The sequence below is a fragment of the Sarcophilus harrisii genome, chromosome 3 (genome assembly GCF_902635505.1).
Source record: "Sarcophilus harrisii chromosome 3, mSarHar1.11, whole genome shotgun sequence".
Lineage (NCBI taxonomy): Eukaryota > Metazoa > Chordata > Mammalia > Dasyuromorphia > Dasyuridae > Sarcophilus > Sarcophilus harrisii.
The window spans coordinates 327624356-327637317 of record NC_045428.1 but is presented as its reverse complement, the minus strand read 5'-3'; the positions used below and the strand labels follow the sequence as shown (position 1 = coordinate 327637317).

At 34.6% G+C, this 12962-nt stretch overlaps 1 protein-coding gene across 47 annotated transcripts in view; it reads right to left on the bottom strand.

The window, feature by feature from the left end:
* The window catches only part of CLASP1 (cytoplasmic linker associated protein 1), a 319850-nt gene that overhangs the window by 16360 nt on the left and 290528 nt on the right, over positions 1–12962 (bottom strand). For all 47 annotated transcript variants that reach the window (XM_031959887.1, XM_031959906.1, XM_031959896.1 and 44 more), the window contains 2 exons: positions 12407–12597; positions 10890–11018 (listed from right to left, as the gene is read on the bottom strand). In XM_031959887.1, the coding sequence (XP_031815747.1) occupies positions 10890–11018; positions 12407–12597 (320 nt within the window). The remainder of the gene's footprint in view (positions 1–10889; positions 11019–12406; positions 12598–12962) is intronic.

Genomic DNA, 12962 nt, shown 5'->3' with positions numbered 1-12962 from the left:
TTCCAAATTATTCTCAGAATGGCTGGGTCAACTACACAGGCTCTAAATGGAGCCTTCCTTAAATCAATACTCCTTTATTATTGAAAATAATCATGCTACCCCACATCTATTTTCAAAATTATTATTTTCCTATATAGTTTTATTTTTAAAGGAGAGCTTCCAATATCAAATCAATACACTTAACATTCTTAACTTTTACTATTTCTGGTATATGCATGTAAAAACTGCCTGTGATTGATGGGGAAAAAACAATTAAATGATCATGGACAGACACAGAGATGGAGTGAGGACAGGAAAGCAACTCTGAGGTTAGGAAGTTCCCCCAGAAAAGTCCTGTATGATACTGATTTGGATTTCAGGTTGGGAAAGAAAAGTCCCTTAGGATGGTCCCACATCCTAACTCTGCTACTTACCAATTCTACCATCTTGAAGACAAGTAACTTTACTTCTCTGGACCTGTTTCCATATTGACAAAATGAAGGGTTAGAATAACTAACTTCTAAGGTCACTTCCAGCTCTAAATTTATAATTCTATCATCTTACATGGGGCTCCTCCAGTTTTCTAGGGGCAGTGAAAAAACACTGCACTCCAGAGCCTGTTTCCAATCAGCCCTGCCACTAGTTGCTATGTGGTTCCTGGCAAGTAAATTTGTTTGGGGGTTCAATTTCTTCATCTATAAAACCAAGAGAGATAATAAGGTCTTCCCTAGCTGATACAAGGGGGATGCTATAAAGTTCAAATGAACATGAATGTTTTTAAACGCATAAAGCTAAATAATATGTATTATTTAGCTGTTACTTTAGTTAGTTATGTGAAAGAAAAAGATAGAAGGATGCTCTACAACTTCAAACTCATCTCTTACATAGCACTTTCCCCATAGCTATTAGGATTATTAGCATTAGGTCTTTGCTGTACCCAAATTACCTATCCCTGAAACATATAAGATGTAAGATAGTCACTTCATTGTTTGAGTTTTCATAGGCTTTAATGTTTGCTCTTTGGACACATGTCCTTTCTGTACTACTCTTTATCAGAATTTTCTTAGAGGAGCTACATTGAGTAGCTGAGAGACAACTAGCTTTGAGGGACAAGAACAGCTGGATTTAAATTCCATACTGGGCAAATTACCTAATCTCTATATGCCTCCAGAAAACTCCTTTCACAGTTTTGCATTAGAAGTATTTTCCACATTTACCCACAGGGTGGATCTAAAAAAAAAATTCCTAAGGGAATTTCCCTAAAAAGGGACAACATGTGTAATGGGCTGAGGCGTGAGTTGATGCACTGAGATCCCAAGCACGTAAGGCTAAATAGTAATTGGATTATACTCTATTAATATACATGCTTGGATAAAGAATGGCCCCGCCCAATCTCTGTGCAAGTCCTGATGTGTTGTATAGGAAATGACGATTTTGGTGTGTGGAGGCAAAGAGACAGGAAGAGAAGCCTCTGGGAGAGACTGGGCCTGGGTTCTATGCTCCTAGCTGCTGGTCTTGTGGCTGCCGGTCTAGCTAGCTTCTTGACTCAGCTGCACACATTGCTATCGCCGATTCCCTTCCACCTCCGATCTTTCTTCACTGAGAATAAAGATTGACGATTTTCCCCTAACCTGAATTCCTGACTCCGGCCGATTTTAAAATACACGGGCTTCACAAACATGGAAATCTCAGCAAAGAACCTAGAATATGTTTTTTATGATGATAACAAAACAGAAAGGAACTCCTTCCCCAAAGAAGCACTAAGGTTTAGTGTTAGCATCAAGCTCTGATTAATACTTTATCTTTTAAAAATAAAAATAATCGGGGAGCTAAGTGGTGCAGTGGATAGATCATCAGCCCTGAAGTCAGGAGGACCCGGGTTAAAATCTGGTCTCAAACACTTCATTTTTCCTAGTTGTATGCCTCTGGGCAAGTCACTTAACAACAATTGTCCCAGCAAAAAATAAATAAATACATAATAATAATAACCAACATTTATATGGCACTTTAAAATTTAGAAAGCACATTTCTCAAAACTACCTGATGTAGTAGTAGGTGGCTGTGGTAGCACCTTCTGATGATCTCCTCCTTCCCTGCCCTCCCACATCTTTTTATTACTACTCAATTTAAAGAAGATGTTCTTGATTGGTCAGTGTCTCACTGACAAACTACTGGGTATAAATAAGCTGTTTCCTGAATCAATGTTTTTGCTAATCAGCTGTCAGCACAGATAGCCATAAATTTAAACAAAAAACATTTTGTACCTCTTAAAAATTCAAAATTGCTAGCCATATGGATTTTTATATGGCATAAAATTTTATTTTTCAAATGAAAAATGATAAAAATATGATTCAAGACAGTAAGGCACAATGAATATTTCTATATAAAAGTGTGAATATCTTCTTTGGAAGATATTCACCATGTAATTAGTTGAAATTCTCTCCAACATCTCATGAGTTTCTTTGAAACTATTCAAATTGGATTAAGATAAAACCAAGAACTTGGATGTAAATCTGTGAAATTGATTTATAACTTAAAACAAATGTGGAAAAACAGTTAAATTATATTCATCCTTTGTACTTTTTATGCAGTGGGACTGTACACCCTAATTAGTGTCATACTTTTTGCAGAAAATAAAGGGCTGAAAGTAGTACAGTACAATGGAAAATTAGATTGGCAGTCAAGAGACTTGACTAAGTATTGGCTCCGTCATTAACTTTCTCTAAATTGTTTTTGGACACCAGCTTCTTTATCTGTAAAATGAACAGGTTGAATAAGATGATCTGTTGTAGTACCAATTCTGATACCAGGCATCAGGACACCACTTCTCCCAAGCTGGGGTTAGAACTATCCTGTGGAAACAGGACCCTGTTTTGGCAAGGAAGGAAGCTGTCCTTGATTCCACTGTATACCAATTCCTGATTTTTGGCAGACTGCCTGAACCAGGGTGAACTTTGGTTCTGTGTTCTATGTAACATAAGAACCAATGATTATAAATGTAAGGCAAACAAAGAGAAAGCAAACATGGCCAGCAAAATGAAATGAGGAAAATCTGTTAGCCAAAAGTGGTGAAGAATTTAATTAGGCCTGGTTAGACAAAGAAAACATTTAGAGTAGAGTCCTCAATGACAATGATTGATAACCCTGATCCTGAATCAGCTGTTTGGGAAAACATAGGTTAAGAAAAACTCAACTAATGCTAATTGTCATTTGTCTTTTGTTTTTAAGGAGCATGAATGACACTGTAGGGTGAAGTCTTGACTTGCTCGTGAACTGGATTTAAGTGAAGCAGAGTTCACAAAGTTGTCAGCCTCATACTCTCTTCCAGGGTTACTAAAGTCATTCAGTGGCAAGACAAAAGTCAAGACAACTAATAATGGCCTGAGATGCAATGTACAACCATGACATCTTTGATATTTGGCCAAGTTTTAAGTACTCTACAATGCCTGCTTCAGCCACCTTCATGGTCATTGAAACAAATAATTTTCATGCTCATTAATTGGAGAATGGCTGAATAAACTGTGGTACATGAATATTATGGAATATTATTGTTCTTTAAGAAATGACCAGCAGGATGACTTCAGAAAGGCCTGGAGTAACTTACATGAACTGATGCTGAGTGAAATGAGCAGGACCAGGAGATGATTATATACTTCAACAACAATACTATATGATGATCTATTCTGATGGATGTGGCCATCTCCAGCAATAAGATGAACCAAATCAGTAACAATAGAGCAGTAATGAATTGAACCAGCTACACCCAGCGAAAGAACTCTGGGAGATGACTATGAACCACTACATAGAAATCCAAATCCCTCTATTTTTGTCCACCTGCATTTCTGATTTCCTTCGCAGGCTAATTGTACACTATTTCAAAGTCCAATTCTTTTTGTACATCAAAATAACTGCATGGACATGTATACATATATTGTATTTAACTTATACTTTAACATATTTAACATATTTAACATGTATTGGCCAATCTGCCATCTGGGGGAAGGAGGGAAAAACTTGGAACAAAAGATTTTGCAACTGTCAATGCTGAAAAATTACCCATGCATATATCTTGTAAATAAAAAGCTATAATAAAAAAAAAAGACAAAGATAATTTTCATCTACTCATGCTCAAGGCAGACATCCCACTAACTAACAAGTCTGAGGCCTATTGATATAGTTTTATTTGAGTATGGCCATTGTGAATGTTATTGTTTCTTGGAGTCAGAGATGAACATTGGGTGGCAGGTGGACATGAAAGGTAGAAGAGCATCCTTGAAAAGGGCTCAGCAAGCACTTACCCAGAGAGGGGTTAATACTTAACTAAGAAAAGAAAGATCAGTATTACTAATTTTTTTAAGTTAGTTTCCTATTAATGTGATCAACTAATTCAAGTAGAAGACTAGTAAATTCTCTTCTAGAGCTTACAGTTTCTTTTTATAGCAGATAGTTACACACACACACACACACACACACATACACATTATGTATATATACACACATTTTATAATAAAATCAGGCTGTTTTTTTTTTTTTTATTGTTTGGTGTTTCTATGAGCTACACTAAAATCTGGGACAGCTAGATAGCTCAGTGGATAGAGGGCCAGGTCTGGAGTTAGGTAGATTCATGTTAAATCTGGCCTTAGATGCCGAGTGATCCTGGGCAAATCACTGACCTTTTTTTGCTTCATTTTCTTCATCTGTAAGATGAAGTAGAAAAGGAAATGGCAAATGAATGTAGTATCTTTGCCAAGAAAACTCCAAATGGTGTCAAGAAGAGTTGGACATTACTGAAATGAGTATGCAACAAAACTGGAGTTTACATTTTGTAACACACATCAGGATATGCAATAGAGTCAAAACAAAACAAACAAACAAAAATCAAAACCCCAAAAGTCTACTTACTAATATCAAAGAAATGTTTAGGTTACAAAGGTCATAAAATAATTCAGTGAAGATTACACATGACCAAAAATGGACAAGTGGGCCAGTCATATGAATGGACTGAAGGATAAGAAATTCCAGTACTAGAGTGGTGTTTGAGAAATATTAAAAGAAAGAAGGGAAGACCTCCAGTATGTTGGGAACCTCTAAAAGGATTTTGGGAAAAATACAGACAAGAAATCCACAGGATAAGATGTAGAAGGTTGTAATTTGCATCAGGGAAGAAAGTAGCCATGCCAATGAAATAATGGTCTGGTGAAGAAACAGTTTAAGAAAAGATTTCAACATCTTGTTTAAATTAAGACCAGTCTAAAAGTATCTTCTGGAAAACACTGGTAAAGCTATATCCCCAATAAAAGATGTAAAATTTTAGCATCCTCTTGTAACAGCTGTACTAATAAAAAGGCTATCTGTAAAAAAACAACCACAAAAAAAAAGTCAAATATTTATTAAGCACCTACTGTATGTCAGGAACTGAGCTAAGCACTAGAGATACAAATATAAAAGAGAAAGAAGCTTACCATCTAATAGGGAAAGATAACATGCAAATGCAACTTGAAGCAGAGTAGGAAGGGAAACCCAACACCAAGGCATTTCATGGAAAGAGGATTGAAGCCAGGTAGGAAATGAAGAAATGGATTTCCTGATGCCCTCCCCTTCAGTGGGAGACCACACTAAGCTGCTGGCTTTTCTAAACTGACAATTTCTGGGGTGTAGGTTATAATGTAGCAGTTTCCCTTAGGGACAACACAGCTTATTACTATCATTGGAGAAGTAAGGATGTAGTGAAAAGTGAGATAAGAAGGTGGGACTCTACTTCCGTTTTTACTCCTAAGTAGCAAACAGGAAAACTACATAGAATCAACTAATTTCATCTATTTAAGACTCAGTTATCTCACCTCCGAAAAGAGAGCTGAGCTAAATCATCTCAAAGGTTCCTTTTAAAAAGCTTTGGCCTTTCAGGGGGAAACTTTTTTAGCCTAGTGTAGATAGTGTCAACAACATAAGGCATGACTACAGTGAAGTTAACTGTTAATAAATAAAGCTACAGATTAAAAAGTTAAAAGAAGAAATTGTTACTTTATATAACTATTTTCACTGAAAGACATCAAATACTTAGAAAATATTACTCTATTAAATTTCAAGAATTAAAAAGATCATACTGTTTTATTTTTATCTAAGACGTATGAAACTATTCAATTGAAATTAAGTATTCTTCTAACACATCATTTTACCTGGACATAACATTGTCAGGAAAACCCCCCTTAATTCAATCTCCCCCCAAATATTGCATCTTAAATCTACCCATTGTGTGCTCTCTGGAATATATGGGTAAATCTTTTCCTTTTCCACTTTTCACCTTCTGGCTTATCTACTTTATTTACCACCCAATCAAAATTCTGGTAGCTATTTTCTATTAGTCTTCAAGACATTCTCTTTCCTCCTCAACTAGTTTGATGCTCACACTCTAGTGTCTGACATCAAGGTCCAACTCCTGCCTTCATACAAGGGGACTTCAACGTACATACTGATACTCACTCAAGCAGTCTTACCCTCCCAGTTCCTCAATGTGCGCTTTACCATGACCATTCCTTCATACAACCTCAACTATGCAGAGTCACACTCTTATGCTTTCCATCACCAGTTTATGAACTCTAAAATTTCCTTAGCTGATTACATTCTGTTACCATTCTATGTTTTCTATCTTGCGACCCCAAATCCTGTTTTTCCTAACCTTGACTGCCAATCTTTCTTTTTTTTTTTTATTATAACTTTTTATTGACAATACATGTGCATGGGTAATTTTTTACAACATTATCTCTCGCGCTCACTTCTGTTCTGACTTTTCCCTTCTCTCCCTCCACCTCCCCCCTAGATGGCAGGCAGTCTTACACATGTTAAATATGTTATAGTATATCTTAGATACAACATATGTGTGCAGAACCAAACAGTTTTCTTGTGACTGCCAATCTTTCCACTCAAATTTTTTTCTCAGGTCATCACACTTGCAACTATCTACACTTTCCTCCCTTCTCCATTTTGACCAATTCAACTCTATAATGTCTGCTTCTCTTATTAAACTATCACTGATATGAAACTCCAAACCTCAGCTGTAGATTACTACTATCATCTACTGACTTGCTGCTAAACCAAGTTGGCAAAATCCATGAAACCATACTGGACAGGTCTACTGCAAATGAATGTTATATAAACCCAAAAAGGTCCCCATTGCAGTAAGACAATCCTTTACACTTCCTTAATTAACTATCTCAGTTGCTGAAGCAATAAAAATCTTTCCAAAACATCTCAAATCCCAGCTCCTCCCCCCTTTTTTTTTCAGCTAAGAACGTTGCCTCATATTTCACTGGGGAAAAAAAAGGCCATTAGGTAAGAGCTGAATAGAGAGATTAAAGAAAAATAAGAGAATGGGCATGATAGAGGGGACAATCTGAAGAAGATGTGATGGCAAGAAGAAGGGGTCACTGCATAGTGTCAGAAAGCATATGGATGATACAGAAAGGAAAAAAGAGAATTTCAATTTTTTCAGTGAAATATATGGCATGGTTTCTTTTTGGGGAGGGAAGAGGGTTTAAATAGTATTTTGTTTTTTCCATTTATGTGAGAAGACAATTTTCAACATTCCTTTTTATTTATTCTTTTTATAATTTCTTGAGTTTCAATTTTTTTTTCCCTTTCTCCTTACTTCTCATCCCCTCTCCTCGGATGGCACACACAGAGATGTTTTGGTCATAGTTTTTCTTCCGGATGCAACTGGCATTTTCCATCCTGAATCTTTTGGAATTGTCTTGGATCACCATATTGCTGAAAAGAGCTAACTTGATCATAGCTGCCATGCTGCTGTTACTGCGTAAAATGTTCTCATGGGTTCTGCTCATGTTATTCACCATCAGTTCATGTAAGTCTTTCCAGACTTTTTTGAAATCTCCCTGCTCATTTTTTATAACACAATAGTATGTCTTTACATTCATATACCTCAACTTGTTCATTCATTCCTCAACTGATGAGCATCCCCTCCATTTCCAATTTTTGCCATCACATAAAGAACTGCTATAAATATTTTACATATAGGTCCTTTTCCCTTTTATATGAGCTCTTTGGGATATAGACCTGGTAGTGATATTACTGGGTTTTAGTGCTCAATGGATATAAGTTCTGAAATGCTCTTCAGAATGGATCAGTTCACAATGCCATCAACAATGCTTCACATTTTCTCCAACATTTATCATTTTCCTTTTCTTCCATATTAGCCAATTTGATAGGTGTGAGGTAATACCTTCAAAGTTGTTTTAATTTGCATTTCTGCAATCAATAGTGATTTAGAGCATTTTCTCATATGACTATACATGGCTTTAATTTTTTTCATCTGGAAACTGAGGCAAAGTTCTTAGATGAAAGAGTGAGGAAGAGAGAGCCATGGGAAATCTGAGAAAGGGGACAAAAGTTTTGAAGAGGTGGTTTGGTGAGTGGTGAGAGAGGGTTTTCTTGCTAAAATAAAGGTCCAGCCGACGTTAACTAACATATAATTGAGGATGTCTGAAAAATAGTTTAAAATTCCCTTATTAATCCATTTTCCCTCCTAATTTGCCCTTGGAAAAGTGAATTTATATTAAACTCCATCAAAATGATCACAATTTAAAAATCTTTAAGATCTATATTACTGAAATTTAGCTATAGAAGAGAAAGTATATTCCAGAAATTATGTCTAGAGACCAAATGATGCCTCGCACATTTAAGCTATTGTTCAAATCCTAAAATAAAGAAAACTGAATTAATGCTGTTGAAGTTTGGCATTAAATTGCTTTTATTATAAAAAGAAAAGATGAATAGGTTAGTGAGATAGTTTTGTTGTGTGCTAATCAACTTTCACATAATGCCCATGCTGATGTTTACCAAAATTTTAATGCAATTCTCAAATCTGACTTTCCAAATCTTTGTTCACATTGCATCCCCAAAAATGTTTATTTCAACAGAGAAGGGAAACATTATTATATTCTATTTAGTGCCTGGTATATTATGTCTATGCAATAAAAACATTACTATTTCCTTTGAAAAATATGATACCATTTCTTAAGACAAGAAATAGCTATAGAGATCTTATCCTTACTTTTACTTTCTGCCATTATCTTGTAACAACTTTATAATAACAAACTCCCAAGTTCAAAAGGATTATATTTCAAAATGCATTACTTATTTTGGATTCAACAAAGGAAGTTATACAGAAATTTAAGTGAAGATTTTTTTTTTCTAACATGCCCAGATTCCCATTTTACCTCTCTCTCACCCTCTTGTCAAAGGCCACATTTCATCCACAAATTCAACCATAAAACAACTAAAAAGGTATCAGTCACAGAAGCATTACTTAGATACTGAACAGAACTTTGTAGCTAGCACTGTAACAAAACAAACTTTTTCTTGTCTATGTGTGAAATGAATTAGAACTTTCTGAATTTCTTCAAGTTGTGATAAATGCATGAAATCAAGAGTTGAATGTCTCAGTAGAAAAAGTGATATAAAAACTTAAAAGACTAACATCACACAATCAAGTAAGATAAATGGAAGACAACAGAGACTGTATAAATCTTTACCCTCCAACCTAAAACATAAAACTAAAAAAACTTTAAAGATACTTTAAATATATTAATTTTAGCACTTTAAAAATATCTTTTAAACTACAGTAAGGCTTTAGAAACATCCTCTAATACCTATTACATATGCAGGATTCTATTATGTTAGGTGTTGAAAATTACATGATACTTGACTTCAATTTAATAATCTTATTGATGATTCTAGGGTATGACAACTGATCTTTTTTCTAGCAAGTAATAACTGCAAAGATTTTTTTTTTTTTTTAATCCAGATTTTTCTTTTGGAATTCAATCAAAGTCAAATTAATCCTTTTCCTAATTATAGTATAATATTTACCAGTTTGAGGAAATATGACTAATAATTAAGATTTAATGGACTAATTGGCTTTATTCTCTTTTCTAGAATCACAACCATGACATGTAATTTTAACTTGTTAAAGTTACTGAAAAAAAAAAAATCTGGAAAAATAGGATTTCATTTTCTATGGCACTTTTTCTTTGCAAAACACAGCTGGAGTTTTTCATAATGGATAGTTTTGGATTTAGAATTAGGAAGAATTGAGTATAGCGAAGAGTAGTGAATGGGCAGGCTAAATGCCTGGGTTTGAATTATGGCTTTGCCAATGACTATCTAGATAACCTTGGGCAGGGTACTTTTATTCTCTGATGATTTTTCTCATCTGTAAAATTAAAAGGCATAGCGAATGTTGGGTCCCTTTCAGCTCTAAATTGGTTATCTCCTATACATACTCAAATATTCAGTGCACATAAGACATGGACATATTTCCTCTTCCAAAATATTGCGTAAATACTTGTCAGTCTGAAGTATCCATCAGCTACATGGAGGAGATACATCCTGTAGTGGTGTCTTCAGGTTAGAAAAGTGACTGGTCAGAACAGGGCTGCCTACACAGTCATTTTCTGTTGAAAGGTAGCTGCTTACAGAAATGACCTAAACAAAAACACTTGGCCTCCTTATTTCCATGTGACAGCCCATCAATATAAATCTAAGGATATATCTATTGTAGGAAATGAGTTGGTTAATATCCTATATTTATAGAAAACTGTGGAAGTTCCATAGATTTGGGATTAAATCCAGTGTCCCAACAGTCCTTTTTAGATTAGTCATGGAACCTTTCCAGTTAATGAAATTCCAATGGGATTTCTGCCCTGTATTAAAACAAAAGTTGATTTCAGCAAGAATCTTGCAAGGATGTTTTACATTTAAATTTTAAAATTCATATTTTAGTTTCTTTTGATTCCTTCTCATCCCATATTCAGTCACTTTCAGGATTTCAACTGATACCTACTTGGACATTAGAGATTTACTTTCAATCTCAAGGCTAGGCAGAACTGGCTTACCTCTTTGTGGGAATCTTTATGTGCTTCCAGTGTTTTCATGATTGTCAGTTCAGCATAGTTTTTAAATCTTGCTGGTTGGTTTCTCAAAATTTCCCGTAACACTCGCAATGCCAATGCCCGTATTGAATGCTAAAGTGCAAGATGGAGGAAGAGGTGTTAAAACTATGATTGGCACAAAAAACTTTATTAAACAGCTCCCTCTGTTGCTTCCACTTTCACAGAGGTTTGACTCATTCAAGAGAAAAGGCAGTACAAACCTAACTTTTATAAAATGTACCTATATGGATAATTAAATGTACCTATATGGATAATTAATCAGTAAAGAAAATAGAGCAAAAGAAGAACACATTTTCAAGTCATTCATCTTTTGAAATATCTTCACTATTATGGAGAAAGGGCATTATGTTCTGCCTTAAAACAAACAAAAATAAGCTATGTTATTTTATATTAAGTAATTATCCTTGAAATGTTTCTATACTCAAAAAACATAGACAGAGCTTACTCTTAGTTTCTGACCCTGTGAAAGATGAGATGATTTGTGGAAAGATTAATAATAAAGCTCCTTCAATTTGTCAAGCCCCCCCCACCCCTGGGTCCTCCAGTTCTGGCTGGGTGCCACTCTAAACAGGACTCTTAATCTCAGAAAAAGAGGATATAGTTTATACTAAACAGTACCTAAAAGGTACATCCTGATTCTTTGCCATTCATCTGTACAATTCACACATAAACACAACATTTATTTATCCTCCACATGACATCATTTTATCTTTAGCTAAAAAGTACCTTAAGTCTAATGGCCACAGGAGATGTTATTCTAACTAAAAAAAACTTTGCACATTTCTTTAATCACCTTTCTATCCCTATATCCCTTTAAATCAAACTAATGAAGCTAATCAATTAACATTCCTAAGTATTTGATTACTAAATACTCAAATGAATCAAACTGATTTCTTATTTTCTATAAACTGTAGCAATCAAATGGACAAAGGAATTGAAAAAGAACATAATGACTTCAACATACTTGGGTATAAGAATGAGGGTATACGATAAAAGGCAGTTTTCAGTATGGTCTGTTTTAAATGAGATATATATTATATGTATTTTCTATCTAAATGTCTTTTGTCATTAATTAAAATGTTAAGATAAAAAGGAAGTAATACTGACATGAATTTGATTTATCCTACATACATAGTTTAAAAGAAGCCATCCCATTTTTGAAATAAATGCACACTAAACCAAATTTTCATAAACACCATATTATAGAACTAATCTCTTTATGACATGGTTCTCATAAGGTAAAAATATGCCCCCTCTAACTCCTCAAATATTTGCTCTGATAAAATGTAGGAAGAAGTTTTGTTCTTTCTTGACAGCAATATTCATTAGAAAAGGTTTCCATCAAAAAACTAATAGGATACAAGAAATATAAAAATAACCTTAAGCCACATGCAAAGTAAATTAGACAATGATTATGCTGTCAAAAATGAAAATTTAAAGTCCAAAGTAAAATTTCTCACATCTTTGTCTCCTAGTGTTTCTAGCAGCAAGAGCAAAATTGTTTTGAAATGTTCTTCCCAAACTCCTAGGTTATCTTCTCGGGTGATCTTAAGTAATTCTAATAAGGCTCCTTTTCTTTCTTCTACTCGTTCATTGTGATTAGATAATTCTTTCAGAAGATCAGCTACCAAATCAGAATGATCAATGGGTACTGTGGGAGAGAAATTGAAAACAAGAGGTTATTCCACAGAGAAAAATCCAAGCAGAGAATATTTTGTCTGTTCCCTTGCCTATATGGAATCTGGACAAATGGAAGTGACTGATAATAGGCTACCATCTTGAATGACTGATTCACTTATCAAGATCTACCAGCCCTTCTGTAACACTCTAAAATTTATCAAAAAGAAGAAGAAATAAGACACTTATCTTGATGTTTCCAGGAATAAATCTAATCATAACTGGATAAGTATCCTAAGTTCTAGTAAACTGGAGTAACCTTGAGGTTAATATTGAAACTGTATAATTCTTTCCTGTTGTGGGAAAAAGGCCTAGAAGTAACAAATCAATATTTAGACA